Source organism: Corvus kubaryi, unplaced genomic scaffold (assembly GCF_017639235.1).
Source record: "Corvus kubaryi isolate FWS band 111438036 unplaced genomic scaffold, C.kubaryi_AGA036_p1.0 74, whole genome shotgun sequence".
Classification (NCBI taxonomy): domain Eukaryota; kingdom Metazoa; phylum Chordata; class Aves; order Passeriformes; family Corvidae; genus Corvus; species Corvus kubaryi.
In genome coordinates, this window is record NW_024582061.1 from 753,094 (window position 1) to 775,838 (window position 22,745).

Sequence of the window (22,745 nt, forward strand, 5' to 3'; positions counted from 1 at the left end):
CATTTTTATGTCCATACTGTCAAGGCCAAAATATGAGGAACCAGCCCCAATCACAACTAACTTGCACTGCATGGCTCACCAAGACACCCTGACAATTTTAAATCCCATAAACAGACACAGGGGCTCAATTTCCAGTCAGCAGAACTGAACTGAGAATTGAACTGAGAACTGAAAAAAGGAACAGACCAATATGAAAACAGTCGAGCTTTTGCTAAGTGATGTAAGTAGGATTTATCCATAAGTTTAAGTGATTTATTGCAATTTTCGTCAGTTTATGAAAAGGACAAGATGCTCATCAGCTTGTATAGTACTGAGAATTACAGAATCCTAGAATAATTTAGGTTAGAAACTACCTTTAAGATCATTAAGTCCAACCAAGTCCACCACTAAATCATGTCCTTAAGTGTCATATCTACACATGTGTGAAATATCTCAAGGGTTGAGGACTCCACCACTTCCCTGGGCAGCCTGTTCCAGTGCTTGAAAACCCTTCCAGTAAAGGAATTTTTCCTAGTATTCAATATAAACCTTCCCTGAAACAACTGAAACGAAGTAACCTTCAAAAGCATAGAGATTACTCCTGTTCTGTAAAAATAATGGTAAAATTTCAAGGTTTGCCTCTGGCCATAATGGAATATTTGAAAAATTAACAATTTTACTTCATCTAACAAAATAATGTCAAGTAGCTGTGTGGTCAATCAGAACATTCCTAGACTATGTGGCGACTTTACCACATCAGATCTTATCTTTCCACTGCAGGACTTTCTTTTTATGTTGTCCTCAGTGATTCTGCATTCCCATTTATTTTAATAACCCAGCTGCTGATTGTGTAAAACCATAAGATGACGGTGAGAGAGAAACAACTTCTGTTTCATATTCTCTCAGAAACCTGCTGGAAGAGTGTAATGGCTCACATTTAAAACAACAAGAAGGGAAATTATTCAGCATCTCTCCTGACAAGGGCAGAAACAAAGAGAACTTTACAGACACTTTACAGATATTGTGGGAATTTCTTCCGTTTGTTTCTAAAAATCTCTCAGGATTGTCTTCATAATAAGCCATTTAAGAAGTTTACTGACTTGAAGGTGAAAGTGCTGGTATTTCATGTTTCTGTAGAAAGCAGAGAAAGCTTTTCTCAGTGGCAGTGAGACTACAAGGGTCTTTTGAAAACAGCCATGAGTGCAAAATACAATGAAGAAAAATACATGTTATCGCAAGGTAGTTACCAGAGTTTAAGATCTCCCATGAAATCATACCTTCTCTGAATACAGAAATATCTATGACCTTTCAAGAAAATGAAGGGGCTCAAAGAACTGTTGTTCAAGTCCATTCCAGTGTCACACTCTTGACTACTTATCCCTACCTCCCCTCCTTTTGGCAAACAGCAGAGGAATATATCCCAATCTCAATACCCTCAGCTATCTGAGCCAAATCCAGTAGCTTTCACCTAACTTTCAAAGCCAAAAAAGACAGACAATGATGCAGCTGATCTAATAGGACAAAAAGATGACAGCATCAGCCAAAGAGAACCTAGAAATTTTCTTTACAAAGAAAATTTAGTCAGAGCACCATTGCTGCAAAGGACATGGTCTTTCAGAAGCTCCTTACCCTGTTGTCATAGACCTTCTTGAGTGCTTCATAGCGGATGGACCCCTGGAAAATCACCCCTTGGAAGGTGTTGCTTTTATCACTGGCCACCAGCTCCACACAGACCATTTCTCCTTCTCCCACAGTCATGTCACTGAAAACCTGCCAAAGATGCAAGATGAAACACTTGGATGCAAACTGCAGTTGTTCAAATTGAAATACGTTCCGATTCCCATGGCTGTCCTTACACCCAAGGAACTTTCAATATAAATTGAAAGGGAGCAGAATGTTTCATCCCAGCCTTTCAAGAAAACAGACTCCAGGCAGTGCACACTGCAAATCACACATTGAGATGAGCAGCCCTCACATCAGCCTTTCATGCTTTAGCCCATCATAGGTACTGATGCCTAAATACAGCTTTAAGATCAGATTTCAAATATTAAAGAGAGAGGAAGGTAACATAAAATAAAATAAAATAAAATAAAATAAAATAAAATAAAATAAAATAAAATAAAAAATGTGGAGGGTGGGGGGCCTGCTGGACAAGGAACAAAAGGAGTCCTATGGTGGAACAAGTCCTAGGTTCTTTTTTAGGTTAGGGTGACTGAAAAAGCTTCTCCCAAGATGCTCTGTTCTGTTATGTTAATGTACCCCAGTTCTGCTTCCCTGGTTGGCTACGTTGGCCGCTCCACCCCTTGCCCCATCACCACACTCTCAGAATTTCCCTATTGGTTCCCTTACCCTGGCCCCACCTGTGTGCCGCCCCCTGCCCTCAGATCATTGGTCCCTGATGCTCAATCTGCTCCCATATAAAACCCTGGACCTTGCATTGTTCTCAGGCTACTTCTCTGGAACCCTGCACGAGTGTGGCTGCAATAAACCTCTCCTGTAAAACCCATGCGAAGACCCTTCCTGCTCCTTTATCGTTGGACTGTTTTTGACAGCTATCTGTTGTATCTGTGCATACGTGTGTGTGTGTGTGTGTGGTGGCTGCATCGAACAGCTTCCTCCCTTGGAGACGCTTTTGGGAAGGTCGCGGCATTTTACCATCCAACACCACTGCGACAAAGTAAAATAAAATATAATAAAATAAGATCTCGCAGAAGATAAACCACAACTACCCAAGAACATTTGTTCAAAAGGTACAAGAAAACAGCTAATCAGGACCTACGACTAGAATAGGACAAAACTTTGCTGCTGCAACAAGGAACTCACCTCTTCAAAACTGTCAATCATGAAGAATATATTGGGGTAGCTGATCTTTGACTCCTCTCCTTTACTGTCCATTGGGTGTTTGCTTGGAGATGCAAACACTTGCTGAGAAAGATGCAGAAAAAGATACCACTTCTCAGTTAAATGTGCTTGGGAATAGACACACAAACACAAGGCAAGTAATTACAAAACATCTCAGGCTGGCACTGCTAACTTACGCTAGAGATGCTGGACATCCTTCAAGCACAGCTGAGCTGGTTTCTGACTAAAGCCAGATTTGCAGTAATGGCACTTGAGAAATCCTTGGTTTCCACATGCAAGTAATCAAAAACCCATTTCTCCACAGTAAATCTACCTGTGTACCTAACCTCTCACCATACTACAGTATACCATCCTACTTTTTCATCATCACTTTCAGATGCCTTTATGTTGCTGCAATGTGCTGCAAAGTAAAATACCACAGTGCAAGAAAGTTACCATGAAGCAGCTGATCCAACACCTTTAATTTGTTATTGTTTACTTAGTACCACACTAAGATCAACCTCCCTCAGTAAGGGCAGCGTGGCTGTCCTGGGGTGATTCATAATGCTATTTTATTCCATATCTACCTGCACACAAAAACCGTTACTGTATCTTTATAACCCTACAGCCTCAGACCTTGTGTGTGTGAGGTGCTGTCACGGGCATTTTTGAAATCGGTGCAGAGGCAGTTTCTGGGCTCTTGGCTGTGTAGTATTCACTTTGCAGGCTACTTGGTCTTTGTTCAGGCTTTCCTTCCATTTTTTTGTTCTCTCTCAATTTTGCGGGTTTTTTTTTCCTTGTATAGGGGAGACTGCAGTTAGTGATTTTGGGCTGCCTTGGGGCGAATTCCACAGGCGCCCACCTGTAGCAGCCCTCGCTCCAACCCAAGCCCTTCCAGGAGAGAAGGCTATGGAGAGTCTCTCTTTTGTGGCGGCTTTGGGTTTGCAGCTGTACCTACTTGTAGAAATTGCATTTTGCAATTAGAAACTGTTTCAAAGTGAACTTGCAAACTCTGCCAACAGCCAGAAAAAAAGCGAGCGAGTTCCTGGGGCCAGGCCGCCCTGTGCCAGTGCCCACAGACTGGCCCTTTCCCCCCCAACTCCACACCCAGGCTGCAGAGCCCGGCAGCAGCAGCAGAGCCTGCGAAAGGCAGGAGGAAGCGGCTGCAGCAGTGCAGATCCCACACAGGCTGGTGAGTTTCCATCTGCCTCTGGAACTGCTCTGTGGGCTCCTGCCTTCCTGGTAGGGGTTGCCACCATCTATTGTCTCTTTGTTCCTGGGGACATGTGGTCACCTGGGAGGTGCCATCTTGGAAGGGAACAGTGTGACACCATCTTCCCTTTGTCCCTTGGTTACATGGCTGCCTCCTGCAGGCGCCATTTTGGGAACAGGTATTTCTGGCATTTTGGGTTTCTTTTTGTTCCCATGGGGTTTTGAGTTTTAACAGTTTGGTATCTAGCAGTTATTTACTTTTTCGCCCTGCCTGTTGGTGTCTGTTTGTTAATAAAATGTTATTTTTTCACTTAAATCTACTTGTATTTCATTCGTTATTGGGGGAAAGGGATTGGTTGGAATCAAGGGGGAGGTTACTCATTTCAGAGTGCCCACTTCTTTAGACTGTCTAAAACTGTTCGAAATGATACCAAGTTTAATTTTTTTTAAAGTAAATTTAGTCAGGGGTTTTGTTCATCTTTGCCCTGGGGGGAAGGCAATCAAAGTTTCTTTTCAGGGGACTGTTTCATCACTCGAGGCCTGATGAGCTTAACATCTCAACAGACTGGGAGTAGCACAGAAGATACACAAAAAATAATGACCATCAACAACCATTAACGAATATCAACTCCAAACATCACCCCTGGCATGGTCAGGAACACCTGGTCTAGGAAAAGAGAGATAAGGGAATGAAGAATGAGAACCTATTAACATTGAAGGCGAAGAGATTGATAACCAATAGGAAAGCAAATACTAAGAACTGTGTAACTTGGGGCCAATGAACATTGAACCAATTAATTTCTATGGGTTTTGACTGTATAAGTATGTGAAAAATCTAGTAAAAATTATGTGAGAATGTTGTGGTTTAGTATAGCTTGGTTTTCAGCTAAGGAGAAATCCATCATGATGGAATGAATTTCTCTGCACAACCCGGGCAATGTGCGGATGAAATGATTTCTGTTGCACATCCTGGCAGAACAACATCCTGGCCAGAATAAAGTAATGCCTTGATTCTCTAACACTAAAAATGTTGTTGGAGAGTTTTTGTTTTCCCCGCAGTTCTGGTGACAAAACCAAGACAATGGCTCACAGCACTTGGTTTCTCATCCGCATCTTCTGGTTCTTTCCCTATCACTGTGCTTCCTCTTACACATTTCTCCCTCCTAAGCAGTTCCTGAACTCCTTTAGTGACTTTGTTTAAATAGCTAAAGGCTTTAGATTTTATCATTCCAAAAAGATTAGCGACCAGGTAAGGAGGGAGAAGGAATTCATACCAAGCAGATTTCTTTCCTTCCGCATTTGTTTACAAACAAAGGTTTGAATTACAGAAACCTGTCAAATCTTAGCCCACTGTGAACATGCTGAAAGCTCTGGATCTGACCAGGCTGTCAAGTTCGAGACATTCTTGCTACAAACCATTCAACACAAAACATAATTAAGGATAGGATATTAGATATTCATGAGAGGGTTGCTTTTCCTTATTTGTATCTATGCAGCCTTTAAGCACATTGAAATACAGTTAAAAAGAAAGGTTGTTTCAACACCAGAAACATCATTAGAAAGTACCCAGACTCCTCAAAAATGCTACTTGCACCAATGCCTGAAACAAAGATGTCTTCCAGGCATCCTCATTTTTATGCCAGCCAATGAACAGCAAAACATCCTCCCAAATTCATCTCCAGTCGGGCACACCTGAGGAAAATACAGTTTGTGGAGATTTTATTGTCAAGCCAGCAGTTTTCAAAATAAAGTCAGCCTTTTTCCTTCTGGCTTCATGCCGTATGCATTCAGTTGTATGAGCAGAGTAGATTTGTCATAGGTCTGGAGTAGGACAACAGGTCTTAGGCCATCAACATCTGGCTACACATGGGCAGGAGAAGACGCATTTTTTAAAGCAAGAACCATCAGAGCAGTAATGCAGATCCAAACCAGCTGGATTTCCTTCATTTAACACCAACAGCTCAATGGTGGACGTGACAACGAAATGCCCAACTGCAAACATGCTTTCACAGCATATGGAATTGCCTTTGCCCTCTCTATAGATCAACGCAACGATGCTGAAATGTTACTGGTATGTTCTGGTAAGTTTAAATGTGGAAAAAGGGAAGACACAATTTATAAGCTGTCCCACAGTAGGAGCCTCTAGAAAGGAGGAACAAAAAACTTCCTCTTCCTTCTAAATACTGCTCACATGCAGTAAGGGCATATCCCTCATCTTCTCCTTCCTAGTTTTCAAATCTGCAAATAATATTCACAGATTTTTCTCAAAAACATTTGCAGAAGTTAACTTGGGGTGAAATTTGGACTAGCCAACAGTGAAAAAAGCAATGAGAAATAACAGGCTTAAATCAGTAGCGCAATGTGGCATCTCAACAACACCTAGAGAAAAAATTATGTGCTTAATCAATGTAAATCACAGAGACAACAATCAGCATTCCTAGTTTTGTTTGTAGGCAAAGAAAAAGTTCTTTTAAAGTGGCAAAACATAATTAAAAACTAAAGAGCACTGGTTAATTTCGGTAAAGCCATGCAAACACCTGCTAAGGTGCAAGGGAATGGAAATGCCTGGGATAAACAGGCTTTTGAAGGCAACAGGAGCCTTTTAAAGAAGAATTTCTGCTAACTAGAAGAAGTTGTTGCAAGATCTACTGGAAATTGAGTGGGGAAGCCTCAGGTTTCTTGCTCCTATCCCCTTTATGCTTGTTATTCAGTCTCTTCCACTATGCTAAACCCTGGATTAACTGCACAGAAAAGATAAAAGCCTAGGGTATGGAGAATAAAGAAATGAGCAGGTTAAGAGACAAACTAAGAATCTTGTAAAATAATAAAAATATAAATTGGTAATCAGTAAATTGTCTGCCATTTAGCAGCTCTACATTAGAAACTTACCCTGAAGGCTCCTCGTAACCCAGATCTCATACAATTTCAGGTTTAGTCTCGGACTGGGGAACAGTTAGGCATCATATTCCTTCCCACCCCCAGCACCTTCCCTTTCTCCCCTAAATCCACCAGGCAAAGATATACACCCTGAAGCATGCAAGGGTCTTTACAATTTACAAAATTTACAAAGAGGGGCTATAAAGGATATTTACATCTCCCATCTAGGTAACTGGCAAGAAATGTCACTATACAAAGACTTGAGATGCTTCACAAGGATGAATCTGTCAAAGCACAGCCTGAGAACCACTGCCCCAGTTTTTAAGATTAGGTAATACTGGATACCAACCTCTGATCCACAGCAATAAAAGGGGAAGCTCACCTGAGATTTCTTTTTGTGAATATGAATATCACCTCCATCAGAGCGTGTGCACACAGCACAGGTCACCACATAATCCAGCTGGAACAGGGCACCATACAGAGAAATTAACATTTAGAGTTGGGAAAACAAAACATTGGTGTGCATGAAGCAGAACACATTCTGTTTCACTTTTTTTTAGCTGTCTGTCTAAAAAGCACGATATTTTGGTGTTGCCATTTTCTTTACTCTCTTTACTATACTGAACCTCCTACGATTTTCAAACCTGTGTTTTTTCATTAACTAAGTAACACCAAAATCTCTTGCACAGCTGCTTGTTGAGGTGCACAACCAATGGGTAAGGAAAGTCCTGCTGATATAGTTTAACATGAACTTAATTTCAGATGGGGGAATAAGCAGCGCGCGCACACACACACACACACTCACATCCCTAAGCACACTTTATGATAGAAATGGAAAAGATTTCCTCCCTTTGAACAAGGAAAAAGAGACACACTAATGAACACCAGTGACATGTTAGAGATATCAGAAAACACTAGCACAGCCTTCCAAACAACCTGAAAAAACTTAAAAGGAGAAAGTGCAATAGCTCTGGACAGCAATGGCCAGCTGTAACAATATCTCTGAATTCTGACTGTGGCAAATATATCCTGGTTTTACTGAGTATCAAATAAAGGCAAAAACTGCTCTCTGCAGAGAAGTTCTGCAAAGAGAGTTCTGGGAGAAAGGAGGGAGAATGAAAACAATTTATTTTCCAGGATGTGTGCCTGAGCCAACAGTTTCCCATTCTGAGATCATAATCAGCAAAACTCTTAAGGGATCTCAAATGATTACAGTAATATTCAGCTTTCCTAAGCACCAATGTAACACACACAATAACCAAACAACCTACGAATTAATTAAAGAAATAATTAGTTCTGCCTTCATGTTCCTACCACCAAATGTTTTATTAAAGTTCTGCTGTCAAGAGCAGTAACCTTCCAGCATAATACATGACACTGCATTTACACTTACCACTCTTCTGTCTTAGCTGCACCAGTACTGTGAACTCTAATGGAAATGCTGCTTGTCTAAGTCTCATTCACTCTCAAAACCCATTAAAATGGATGAAGCCTTCCTTTTGCAAAACTTTGTTACGGAGAACAAAACTCAGCCCAGCTTCACTGCATACAGTTAAAGTTTTTTGTAGAAAGCTATTAGGACTCTATCGAAAAATAATAAGTATCTCAGTTTAGATTCTGAAAGGCAAAACTGCATAAATAGCCTGTGAAAATTAGATAAGCATCACTGTTACCTTCTGCAGGATGAGGTTCAAGTAGACACTCTCTTCCCAGTCAATATCGGGATCTCCCAGGCCAGGAAGCTTCTTAGAATCCCTCCGGTAAACTTCAACTTCAACCTGCTAAGAAAATACCACATCTCTTTGAAAACTATTACTTAGAGGTACCTATTTCCAAATATAAAAGTGGTATCAGAAGCTGCACATCATGTAGCTTCCTAGTTTTCTGCCAGGATCAGATTTTGCTGATGATGCAAGGCTTTGTGTAGAAATGAACTGGGGAAACATGGGATGTGTGGGCAAACAGGGAAGAAAGGCAAGTCTGTGCAGGAGAATCCCAGTTTTGGACAGGAGCTTCATTTATTTCCTGTAACAGGTATGTTTTAGCAAAAATGAAATTAATAAAATCAGGGATGCACACACATACATATTTCTCTTAACACAATCCCTCAGAATCAAGCAGGTCACTACACTAACGCTCAGCATGGTCCAGCCTGTAGCTATTGCTTATTTTCCATTGGTATGGGAGTCTCTGGGAAGACAAAGTCCAACAATTAATCACAGAATATGACAACTTGGAAGAGACCCAGAAAGATCATCAGTCCAGCTCTTGGCCAAGTACAGACCATCCCCAAGAGTCACATGATGTGTCCCTTGGGGATGGTCCTGTGCGCGCCACAGAGGATATTTTGGAAACCCCTTTGTAATGGGTTTGTGTGGCCAGGTTTTGGTAGCAGGAGAGTGTCATGGTTTAGCATAGTATGGGTTTTTGGTAAAGAAGGCTCCATCAGCCACAGAAGTGATGCTCTTGCAAAGAGGTGCTTACAGCTTCCTCTATGACCTGACAGATCCTATCAACTGGCTAGTTTGAATATTGGCAACTTTTTAAGCCACTTAAGAAGCTTGACATGCCTCTGTGATCCACATTTAGAACAAACAGAGCCTGGAAAAGCTCTCTTGTCTTCTGGCTTTCGGAGAGGTAGCGGGGGGGGGGGCCTGCAGGCGGCCCAGCAGGGCTCGGCTGGGCCTTGCTCAGCCTGGCCGGGTCGGCCGTGGCATGGTCCGTGCAGGTGGCGCAGCCCAGCTCCCCACCATCCCCGCCTCCAGTGTGGCCGAAGATTCATCTGAGGATGCCCACTGCCCAGCAAAGATTATGTGACGAACAGCAATAAGCGAACTCCACTGCAAGGCCCAGGTGAGATTAACCCTTTTTTAGTGCTGTAAGTTTCCTCCAGAACAGATGAAATCTGCAGACATCAATCCTCTCCCAAGTCAGAGGAAGAGGAAAGGTGAAGGCGTGTGAAAAAATGCCATGGAGACACCAAAGTCAGTGAAGCATGAAGAGCTGAAATGCTGAGGGAGTAGAAAGAGGAGTTGCTTCAAGCTTAGAAGCTGAAATTCTGTTGTAAAGCTATGGTGATGGAGTGATATATCAGAGTACCCATTGTAATTTCATGAAAGCATAGGGGGGTGGAGCATTCAAACTGCAATTGTGAGCAAAAGTATCTGTGCTGAAATAAGCAAATGACAGTAGCTGTGATTTGATGAGGACCTTTGCTCCCAGGGGAGGAGGAGGGCCTCTATTCCTAGAGATAAAAGTGATGAAGACCCTTCAGGGGGAGGGCTTCTATTCCTAGAGATGAAGATGCTCCCAGAGATGGATGAAGAGAACCTTTGTTTCTGAACAGCTCATCCTTAAAATGGTACCCCACCCAGTAGCTCAAGACTGAACCCTCAGAAACAGTTGTGGGGAAAGCTGTAAGTCGGGAGGAGGGACTCTCACATGCAAGCAGAGAACCAACCAGGGCAGCTCTCTCCCTGTGGCACTGAAGCCATGAGAGAACTGTTTCTTGTGGAGATGTCTCCATAGCATGAGCAAGAGAGACTCCTCTCCCTAAGTGAACTGAAGAAGGTTATTATAGAAGTGGTAAACTGACTGAACATCTCAAGGTTTGTCTTTTTACATCGTCAGTGGGAGAAGGGAGAAAGATGGGGGGAAGAGAAGTGTTCTGAAGGTTTAGTCTGATTTTTTTCCTTTCTTTTAGGTCTGTTAATAAACTTCTTTATATTCTTTTAAGTTTTGTGCCTGCTTTGCTTTTTCCTAATTCTTATCTCACAGAAGCAAAATAAGTAATGGATATTTTGAACCTAACCACTACACTCAATTGGTGTTCCTGCCCGGTTTATGAACTGAACCCTCTACAGGGAGCAACACGGGCGGCTCCTTTGAGCAGCTGCCAGAAGCTTTTCTTATGTGCATCAGAGCCAGGGCCAGGGCAGCTCCAGGATGGATGCGCTGCTGGCCAAGGCTGAGCCTGTCAGTGACAGTGGCAGCACCTCAGAAATAACAGGTTTAAGAAGGGGCAGGTGGATGCCCGACAGAGGCTGTGACCCTGTGGAGAATCCACAATGGAGCCGGTTCCTGGCAGTATCTGTGGAGAGAAGAGTCCAGGCTGGAGCAGGTTTGCTGGCAGGACTTGTGACCCTGTGGGGGACCCATACTAGAACAGCCTATTCCTGAAGGACTGACCTTGTGGAAGGGACCTGTTGCTGTTATCCCCAGAGAATGGCGAAATCACGACAATGCAGGTCAGATGATATGGCCAAAGCAGAGCTAAGACCTCATTTAATGAATTTCTCCTCTTTTATAGTGTAGTTCGCAATAAAGAAATTACATGATTGGCTTATTCACTCACCACCTCTCAAGGTGATAGGCTGAGCAGTAAGACACCCATTTCCAAATATTATTCTCACAAGACTGAAAACAATTCTACAGTTTCCAGAACAACTTGCAAGTGCAAAAATGGTTTACATTCTTACAAACTGTTATCCATCCAGTTCTCATGAGAATGAAAGCTCTCACAGGGAAGCTGTGAGAAGCTGGATTTCTCTGCTTCTCAGCTAAAGCATGAGAAAGGAAAAACTTCACAAACTACAGAGCTGGAAAATTTTTCTGCTCCTGCCTTTTAGCATTCACAGGGACCCACACTGGAGCAGTTCCTGAAGGACTCTCCCATGCAAGGGACTCCGCTCTAGATGAGGGAAAGAGTGTGATGAGCCCTCACACTAAGGACAAAGTGGAGGCAATGTGTGAGGAACTTAGCATAACCTCCATTCCCCATGACCCTGTGTTACTGGAGGGGTGAAGTGGTGGAGAAAACCAGGAAAGAAGGCCACGAAGAAGGGAGGGGTGGGGAGAAGGTGTTTTTAAGATTTAGTTTTATTTTTCATTGGTAATAAGTGGAACTAAATTCCCTAAGTTGTTTTGCCCATGACAGTAACTGGTGAGGAATCGCTCCCTGCCCTTACCCCAACTCACGAACCTTTCGTTGTATTTTCTCTGCCCTGCCAGTGATGCTGTGGTCTTGGTGGGCACCTGCCAGCATCAATATCCCACACTTGCTTCTAAAGATTTCACAATGGAACTACTGACTGGATGCAACTACATACATGATTTTCAGCTATACTAAAAACCAAGCAAATGCAAAATCCCAAATAATCTCAGAACACAGAAACAACTCTACCTATCCTAACGAACTGGAGCAGCTGAGACAAATATAAAATGATGACGTAGCACACTGAGGTAAATGTAGTTAAACATTTCCAATACAAACTAGAATAAAAATAAATAAAGTTGGAATACTAAAATATAGTGAAGAACAGCAAAACAGTAAAATTTCAGGATTGCCACTATCATCCGATACCATGAAAGCTGAACACACTGTTCTTAACCATTAATTTTTAAACTTAGAAATATTTTTTTAAAGGTCTATAGACTTATCATTCTTCTTTTGCTTTTTTTTTATTTCTTCCAAGGTTCCCATCCATGATTTTTTATTGTCAATATAATTACACAAACTAATGACAGTTACTGCAAAAACCTAAAGATGTGAGCAGTTGAGGCAAACAACCTAATTTAAATTCATCTCCAAACAAAGGTAATAATTGCACTTCTGCACCTAAAAGCACAGAAACATGACATGAACGAAAATCCAGAAATATCCTGTCTCTGAAGGAGACAGCCATCCTGTCTCTGAAGGAAAGATGCAGTGAGAAAACAGGGTGAAGGCAGGACTGAGTAATGGCAGGGTAAAACTCCAGCTCTAAGTAACACCAGGGAAAGCAAAACCAAGTGCTCAGCAGACACCGTTTCTGTCTCTCCTGCCTCTGTATCCATGGAGCCTTTATTTTAAGCCAAGTAGTAGTTAACCGCTTCATAACACTGAAGTTTAAACCTCCCCCTGCAGAAGTCAGTCACTAATTCTCTCTGCTGGTGAAATTCACTCACACATGAACAACTTCTCCCCAGCAATTACAAAGCCAGTGCTCAACAACTCTTTCTTGGAATGCCTCGCAAGTCTGTCACAGATATTGAAAGGAAAAGGGCTTTCTTCAACCTTTTTTCCCCCTGTGCACTAATTCGAGGTAGGATTCCTTGGTGTACAACCTGTGGATCAGGGCAGAGTGGATCTCCATGAATTACAGCTCTCCGTGGACTGGAGAACTGTGAGAGATTGGTTACGTGAAAAGGGACATATAGATTCGGGATATACAGATTCTTTGCAGCTTACTGATCTGAGAGGCTGACTACGTGAGAACGGGCACATAGACCCTTGCAGCTAGCTGAGCAAGGTCTCATAAGACAAAGCACCACACATCTTGTGTAACAACTGAAGTTACAGAATATTACATGTATCTTGCTCAATAACTGAACCACCATTGAGTCTTACTGCTGAACTATGGGTTTATTTGCAGAGCCAGCAAGGTTAGGTTTTGGCAGCAAAACAATGGACATCTGTGGTTAGAAGGCCAGGGAAAAAGGCAGAACTGCTGACCACGAAAGGGGGTCTAAGGAGGGGTTTAGAATCAGCTTAATCGACGTGAACCACTTAGAATGCGCCGTTACGAATATGCATAAAGCTTATTATTGTTAGTATACAAGGAGTTCTGGTACAATCAATAAATCGGATTCCTGCTGATCACTCATATTGAGCGTCTGGGTTTCCCCTCTATCGCGACATTCTGGCGCCTGAACAGAGGACGGAAAAAGGGACCGTAGAGACGGATAGCCTACGTCCGTCAGCCTGCGGGGAATAGGGGACCGTAGAGATGGACAACCTGTAGCCACGGCACGATAGAGAGTCTGCGTCGGTCCCGTAAGCAGCTCGGGAGGCTGCAGAGGTGGTGAAAAGTCCACACCTCCGAGCCCAGGAGCACCTACAGAGGAGTCCTGCTGGCCACGCACCGCCGGGTCTTGCAAAGGCTGCAACAGCGCTGACATTTAGGTATGGCTAAGAGACAAGCGGTGTATCAATTGCTCAAATGCTTTTTAGAAAAGTGGAGCACACCAGGGATAGATTGTAAAAAGGATCTCCCTGGACTTTTAGATTATGGAGTTGCTAAGGGTTGTTTTATTGATCCGAATGAAGTTTTTGAGAGGGAGCAGTGGAAAGTGTTTGGGGATATTTGATGCAGCTACGCAGGATGATAAGGTGGCTAAAAAGATGATGAAACCGTGGCGGGCAGTGAGTAATGCTTTGGCACAGTATGAGGCAGAGCAGAAGGCTGCAGCAGCCGCTGCGCAGCGCTTAGGAACGCCGCTTACTCAGGAGAAGGACATGGGTGAGAGCAGCTGCCCATTACCCCCCTCTGTGAATACTTCTACCATGCAAAAGGGGAGGGCAGCCTCAGATCCTGTTTTTTCGTCTCCCGCGTCCCCTCAAGCTGTTAGTGCACCATTAGCACCTTTAGAGCATGAGATAGTGCCTACAGCTCCTTCGTTAGAGCTGCCCACAGACCCCTCGCTGTTTGTAAAAACAAACTCAGAGAGTCAAGAGATAGCTAAGGAACGAGAGGAATTTTGGAGGGAGGTTGCTAAAAATATTGCTGCTGAGGGAGACATAGATAATGCCAGAGAACTTGCACATGCTTTTCCAGTCGAATTTTCACCCTCTGATGCTCAAAGACAAGTTACTGTTCATATTAAACCTTTAGATTGGAAATTGCTTACCCAACTGCGAGCCACTGTTAATGAATCTGGGTTAAAAGGGGAACCAACTCGTCAAATGCTTGATTTTTTGTTGGGCTCTATGCTCTTGCTACCGAATGATGTTAAAAATATTACTAAGCTGATATTAACACAACACCAGTGTCTATTGTTTGGAGCTTACTGGCAGACTTTATGCCAGCAGTCGGTAGCAACGCAGCGGAGAGCAGCAGATCCTTTGCATGGGGTAACCCTAGATAAACTAATGAGTACGGGAAATTATACGCAGATAGAGACACAGGCTCTCGTAGGTCCTGACAAGGTCCGGGAAAGCGTGCAGCTAGCTCGGCGAGCAATAGATCAGATTAAGGACTCAGGAGGATTGCCATCATATATGAGTATCAGACAGGGAAGAGAAGAACCATTTGGTACCTTTATCGATCGAATAGCAAACGCTATTATTGCAGCCGGGGTTCCAGAAGCTCTGCATGGTGCCTTGCTTAAACAATGTGTCATTCAGAATTGTAACCCCACTGCACGTAGTGTGTTAGTTACTCTGCCTGCTACTTGGGCGATTGAGGAGGCATTAGAGAGGATGTCACAGGTCCCTGTAGGTCCACAAGCTATGCTTGTTAATGCAATAAAGGAACTTGGAAAGGAACTAGGAATAGGGATGAAACAGCAGGCTGAGGTAGCTCAGAGGCAGATTGAGGCAAATCAGAGTCAGGTTTTAGCTGCCCTTGCACCTTTGCAAAATCACTGGAGCGGGTCTCGACGACAGACCACCCGACTGCGATGTTTTCACTGTGGAGTCTCCGGTCACATGAGACGGGACTGCAACTCTAGCAACGTCTGGTGTCAGCATTGCCGATCGGACACCCATGCCAGCACTGCCTGCCGGAGGTCGGGAAACGGGAAGCCGAGCGGGAAGCCCCGCCCCGCGATGACACCAAAAGCGGCAGCATACCCAGCGACCCAGGAAATCAACACCTGCGTGCCTCTACCGACTCTGACCAGCACTTTCGTCTCCAGCCCGCAACCCGGGGGAGCCTCGGATTGGATTTGGCAATCTCAATAAACTGTACTCTTATAGACAATCGACCGCAGCGTGTCCCCACCGGGATTAAAGGACCTATAATTATAAATGGGAAAGCGGTCGGAGCACTTTTCATCGGACGCTCATCAGCTGCTATGGAAGGATTACAAATACTTACAGGACTAATTGATGCGGATTATACTGGAGAAATTCAAATCATGGTACAGACTCTTTTTCCACCAATGTTCATAGAAAAGGGCACTCGACAATTGGTGCCTTTGCCGGTTCTCACTGAAGGACTGTCACCCATACACTCTGACCCCAGGGGTGAGGGAGCCTTCGGATCCACAGGACCGGCAGCCATGCTCACTGTGAGCCTGAAAAGTTGGCCACGCCGCACAGTGGCAGTAACATACCAAGAAGAGACTGTTACCCTGACAGCACTCTTGGACACTGGCGCTGACGTATCCATCATCAGCAGTCACCACTGGCCTCAGCATTGGCCCACCTTTGAATCTGGATCTACAGTCACTGGAGTGGGAGGACTTACCCTCGCTCGCAAGTCCCCTCCATTGCAATGGACTATAGCTGATCAAGTGGTAAATTGCAGTGTGTCTATCATCCCATTGCCACTTGGTGTTGCTGCTCTGGTGGGACGAGACATACTCGCTCAAATGGGCATGGTTCTTACCACAGACCAAAATTTTTAGGAGTGGCCATTGCTTGGACTTTTCCCCCCCACCAGCTCAAAGAGGGACTGGAAGCTATGTTCACTTTAAGGGCATGGCTGCAGGGGAATGGAAAGGCCCTGCAGAGGTGTTATATTTTGGTCGTGGCTATGTTTGTGTGCTTACTCCTACAGGTCCGCAGTGGATACCCAGCCGCTGGGTCAAACTGACACCGTGCAAGCCTGGAGCCTCCACAATATCACCTTCCAGAGCTGAGTCTGCTTCGGCTACATCTAGTAGCTGATCCGGTGATCGCACCTCTTGCAAACATCGTGCCTACCCGACTTAGGCACTTTGAATCCTGGGAGGAAGCAGAACAGCTACTGGACGCCCTTGAACAGTATTATCCAGGGAAACTTAATTGTCGAACCTGTGGTGTTTGCGGGAAGCCAGGGCATTTTGCATGGTTTCTTATCCAATGTGGGGGTTGTAACAAAGAGTGGTGGGTTCATCAGACACTTCTGTTAGGGGGAGCATGGTGTATTATTTGTGAGGGAACTTGGCGATGTGACACGTTACAGAGAGATTTAGAACGGGAAACTGGTTTACCAATTTTTCAGGGTCTTACTCTTTATGAGTCAGTAGAACAATGAGCTATTGCTGAATTTCGCTATCGAATTAATCACGAGGTTGCTCGCATTCGCTTACAGCTTAAATCCGCAAAAGTGCATAAAGTTTGTGGAGATGGCCTTAAAATACCACGCCAATGGATGGTGCGTACCCATGAGTGGGAACTCATGTGCTATCGCTTTAGCGCTTGCAACATTGCTGATAACCGTGCACGCTACCGATCCACACCACGTTAGCGCTATAGACCACCGAAAAAACATGTGGATTACCTGGGCTAACCAAACAGGCCAAGATTCTTTTTGCTTATCCTTAGCAACGCCTTCTGACCCTTTCCGCACTTGCCTTATTGGGGTTCCATTAGCAGAAACTGGTAGCCTTAAAAAATACACCCTCAGCTACTCAGAGCCGGAAATTGCACTCTCAACCTTTTGTAATGCAAGCTATTCTACCCTCACTGATAACTATCTCGATACTCACCTCTCTACTTTTAACATCTGCAATGACCTGAAAATAAAGAAAAACCCTCTAGCTGCCCAAGCACGAGCAATTGCCTTAGGCCTTAATACATCTATGTTTGAGCCACAAGAGCTAGATCTCTTAGGCTCTCAGCCTAGTCCCTATTGTCTTATGTTTAAAGGCAGTCACTTTGACAGCAATGTCAGCCCCCAAAGGCCAAACAAAGACAGTACATGGCTGAGCCCTACCACCTCATGGTACTTTAACATCACAGTGTACTGCAATGGCTCAGTATGGCCAGTTGATAATCCTCCACAAGAACCTAGGGCTTTGCCCTCAGGAACTTTCCTCATTTGTGGGGACAGGGCATGGCCAGGAGTGCCTTCTAAACCAGTGGGAGGACCGTGCTATTTTGGGAAACTAACAATGTTTGCTCCTAGCATTCAGCAACTGTTAACTATTACACACAAGCGATCACGACGAAGCGCTCTTCCATTAGATCCTAATTGCAGAGACGATATGCAGTTATGGAAAACTCCTGCTGTCTTTTTTGCTTCTCTTTTAGCCCCAGGAGCTGCATCAGCACGTGCCCTCACTCAGCTTAGAAGGTTGGCATGTTGGACAGGCAAGCAAGCAAATGTCACCTCACACCTGATAGGTGAGCTTGTTGCAGACGTGGATAGCTTACGCCCCGCCTTACTGCAAAATCATGCAGCCATTGATTTCCTACTGTTAGCACATGGACATGGATGCAAAGACATAGAAGGAATGTGCTGCTTTAACTTATCAGATCACGGTAAATCCATACATTCTCAGCTTCAATGGCTCACTGAACATACCAAAAAGCTCACTGTTCAGGACAGTCCTTTCGATAGATGGTTTCAAGGGACCTTTGGAGGACTTGGAGTTTGGGCTGTAAGTCTCATAAAAGAAGGTCTTAGATGGGTCGGCATCATACTTTTGCTATTGCTTGGAGCACGCATTATATTTTCTTGTTTAGCCAAACATGTAGATCAACGAACTCAGGGAGTTTTGCTTGCTCAAACTAATATAAACGGGGGAATTGTGAGAGATTGGTTACATGAAAAGGGACATATAGATTCAGGATATACAGATTCTTTGCAGCTTACTGATCTGAGAGGCTGGCTACGTGAGAACGGGCACATAGACCCTTGCAGCTAGCTGAGCAAGGTCTCATAAGACAATGCACCACACATCCTGTGTAACAACTGAAGTTGCAGAATATTACATGTATCTTGCTCAATAACTGAACCACCATTGAGTCTTACTGCTGAACTATGGGTTTATTTGCAGAGCCAGCAAGGTTAGGTTTTGGTAGCAAAACAATGGACATCTGTGGTTAGAAGGCCAGGGAAAAAGGCAGAACTGCTGACCACGAAAGGGGGTCCAAGGAGGGGTTTAGAATCAGCTTAATCGACGTGAACCACTTAGAATGCGCCGTTACGAATATGCATAAAGCTTATTATTGTTAGTATATAAGGAGTTCTGGTACAATCAATAAATCGGATTCCTGCTGATCACTCATATTGAGCGTCGGGGTTTCCCCTCTATCGCGACAGAGAACATGCTGGATTTCAGACAGCTGAGTCCTCCCAGGAAACAAATCTGTCCCAGCCAGGCATCCAGAAGACACTGGGTCTTTTTCCAGGCCTGCTACTGACTCACTTGGCCATGCCTCATCTTTGTGCTTGTTTACCTGGCTCTAGATCAGATGTGTCCTTCTGCAAGTGCGAAAAGTTATTAACAGAAACAACTATGTAAATACTAATTATTTATTCCCAGTGAAATTTAGAAGCCAAACTAGATATTTGCTCATTGAAGTGAGTGACTCTTCTGGAGCTGAAATGATGCCACCGTTGTATCAAGTTCCTGAGGTTCCTGAGCCACAGCTGTAAAGAAGGGCCTCAGCCAGGCTGACCTCCCATATGCCACAGACATTTACCCTTTTACTTCCTCACATAACCCAGTTAAATGACCTTTGACTAGACAGTGCCTGGGAAAATACCTTGTTTTGAGAACTCCAATGATTCCAATGATTAATCATCCTCTTGGCTCCAAGTGTGCAACTTCATTTAATTTGGCTGCTTTCCTTTTGCCCGCCTCTGGATCTTGTCATGCCAATTTATATATTTATATATATATCAAGAAGATCTTGAATACTCAGTTTTGGGTTTTTTGGTTTTGTCCTTGGGCTTTTGGGTTTTTTTTTGTCATGTGTTAATCTTTGCTAATCTTTTAGACCAGACAAAATACTTTTAGGACACCTCTGTGCCTCTCATTAGGCACCTCCTCAGAACTTGTGCTCCTTTGCCACCCACTTAGTGTAACGTAATGCACACCTTAAGTTATCCACTTTCAGATAGCTAGAACATTTTTATCATTAAACATGGAAAAATCCATTTAAGACCCCAGTCCAGGTTTAAAGTCTTCATGATAAACAGGGTTTACAAGAAGCACTATTTTGTTGGCAGTGAGAAGCCAGGCAAAACAGCAGATCCTGGTTTTCTTCTAAATAGAAGTCTAATGGAATTACAGGTCTGCTTGTAAGTAGAACCATTTTCCAGGATTTTTTCAGACCACATTCACTAAAAAGAGTAAAGGGGAGAGGATTGAACATGAAAAGGGAGAGGAAAAAGACTCAGGCAACAAAATTCAAGACTTTTTCCACAAACACAAGTTCAACAAGAAAATACTTCTTCTGTCCCCAGAGCCAGCTGAAATACAGAGACCAAAATTTGATTTCTATGATCTTACATTGACATGTTTGCTTCAAAACACCAGGAAAAATCCACAAAAGCAAAAAGCTTCTTTCAAATGGATCCATCTGCAATGAAATTAGAATGATGCCCCAGCACGTGCTCAGGTTTGAAAAGCCCCATCACACAGCATGTCCAGCTCTCATGGCTTCAACATTAGAAGCATCATTCTCACATTTATCCAGGTACTTCCTTTTACCTCTCTTTTCTGTAGCAGAAAAGTGTCATTTCAAAATGATGTCTTAAATTCGAACCAAATTAAATGGTCTTTCTAAATTTGCTGACCAAAGGAACTAAAATCCTTCTCTTCCTCAGATTCACACCCAAGCAGCCCTAGTTTCTTCTGCTCTTTTCTTGTACATTATCCATCAGCCCCTTGTTTTATTTCCTCACACTTTAAAAACCTCTTTTCATACTGAGTACTTTAAATGGTGTAACCTGGGTGGACATTAACAGAGCAAACTGGTATTACCACTGCAGAGCATAATCTCCATTTCCAGACAACACTTCTCTTGGACAACCAATACTTTGTAGCTCCACAGACACTTATTTAAGCACCTCATCACACAGCTGGGATTTCTGTGTGCCATCCTGTTCCCTCATTCCAGCAACTCAACTTAGAGCAGCAGGAAACCAGATCCCTTTGGTACCGGTACCTATGGATTGCCACAGCACGAGCCTGGCACAAGACAGCAGCTGTTTGGTATTCCTGTTCCATCTAAGCAGCTTTCCATGAAGCAGCAGCACCACCACAGTGTGAAGCTGTTTCAGAGTTTGCAGGCACAGACACACATCCCCATCCATCCCCTCTCTGAGCAGCAGTATTGGTTCCCCAGGATCCAAAGCATTGGGAAAACCTCCCTGGGCCAGTGGATACTCAGTTGCTTCCATATCAGTCTCGTATATAACTAATACAGATCACACTTCACACAGCACAAGCTATTTAGTTATAAATTTGGACTTACAAGATTAGTTTTTTACAAGAATAAACACTCAGGAATTTTTTTTCTCTTATGGGAATGAAAGATGTCTTAAAAGAAAAAAATCATTAAAAATATGCAAGGTACAACAAAGAAGCGGTGCTAAATGCTAAACACCAGCCATCAAGCCACAGCAGGACAAAAAAAAAAATTAACATTGCAGTTACAGTTAACTTCTAATTGCATATTCCTAAGATGGGCAGAACACTAAATTTCCTTTTCTTTCTGTATCCTTTCAACACACACATTTCAAATAACTTGAACCACTTCATACAGCACCAGAGGTACTACTGCAGTAAGGTGGTTTATGGATGCGAAGGAGAGAGAATTCGTGACTAAAGCAGATTTTTTTCAAACCACCTGGTTAGACAGCAAGAACAAACTCTGGGGCATAAGTAGTCATCTCTGGCTCCTTCTGCCACAAAACTTAATCTATTTTTCCCCAATACACACAAAGACATCAATTCTCACCCCAAACCTCAGCTCTCCAGTGCCCTTATAATGTAGTATCTTCAATGAATTCTCAAAATTCATGGATTTCTGCAGCACCTCTGTGACTAATGTAACCAAGGCTATCATTGATAAATGTGTTTTGGAGGTAGCTCAAGCTATAACAAGTCATTGGAATGCTTAGAAGAGTCCTAAAAAAGGGTCTGATTGTAGTGGTTTGGTTTGAAATATCCATTACTTACTTATTTTCCTCCTGAGATAAGAATTAGAAGAAAGCAAAGCAGGCACAAAACTTAAAAGAATATAAAGAAGTTTATTAACAGACCTAAAAGAAAGGAAAAAAATCAGACTAAACTTTCAGAACACTTCTCTTTCCCCCACCTTTCTCCCTTCTCCCACTGACAACGTAAAAAGACAAACCTTGAGATTTTTTCAGTCAGTTTACCACCTCTATAATAATCTCTTTTTCAGTTCACTTAGGGAGAGGAGTCTCTCTTGCTCACGCTATGGAGACATCTCCACAAGAAACAGTTCTCTCATGGCTTCAATGTCACAGCAAGACAACCACCCGGGATGGTTCTCTGCTCACATGTGAAAGTCCCTTCCCTCGTCTTACAGCTTTCCCCACAACTGTTTTCGAGGGTTCAGTCTTGATCTAACGGGGTACCATTTTAAGGATGAGCTGTTCAGAAGCAAAGGTTCTCTTCACCTATCTCTGGGAGCATCTTTACCTCTAGGAACAGAGGTCTTCTTCTTCCCTGGGAGCAAGGGTCTTCATCACTTTCATCTCTCTCTGTTCAAGCTTCTCATCAAATCACATCTACTTCAACATTTGCTTATTTCAGCACAGGTACTTTTGCTCACAACTGCAGTTTGAACGGTCCGCCCCCCACGCTTTCATGAAATTACAATGGGTACTCTGATGTATCATAGTCCATCACCATAGCCTTACAACAGAATTTCAGCTTCTAGGTTTGAAGCATCTCCTCTTTCTCCTCTCTCGGGGTTTCAGCTCTTCCTTCTTCACTGACTTTGGTGTCTTTATGGTGTTTTCTTCATGTGCGTTCACCTTTCCTCTTCCTCTGACTGGGGAGAGGATTGATGTCTGCAGGCTTCATCTGTTCTGGAGAATCTTACAGCACTAAGAGAGTTAATCTCACCCGGGTCTTGCAGCTGGAATTCGCCTTTTGCTGTT

The 22,745-nt window shown here is 43.4% G+C and overlaps 1 protein-coding gene across 2 annotated transcripts in view; it reads right to left on the bottom strand.

Moving 5' to 3' along the window:
• Positions 1-22,745, bottom strand: part of KIAA0930 (KIAA0930 ortholog) — an 89,274-nt gene that overhangs the window by 12,217 nt on the left and 54,312 nt on the right. The window contains exons 3-6 of one of the 2 annotated variants that reach the window (XM_042051276.1): positions 8,583-8,687; positions 7,292-7,369; positions 2,803-2,904; positions 1,609-1,749 (exon numbers count right to left, since the gene is read on the bottom strand). In XM_042051276.1, the coding sequence (XP_041907210.1) occupies positions 1,609-1,749; positions 2,803-2,904; positions 7,292-7,369; positions 8,583-8,687 (426 nt within the window). Of the gene's footprint in view, positions 1-1,608; positions 1,750-2,802; positions 2,905-7,291; positions 7,370-8,582; positions 8,691-22,745 lie in introns of both variants that reach the window. The other variant, XM_042051275.1, reaches the window with a different exon arrangement.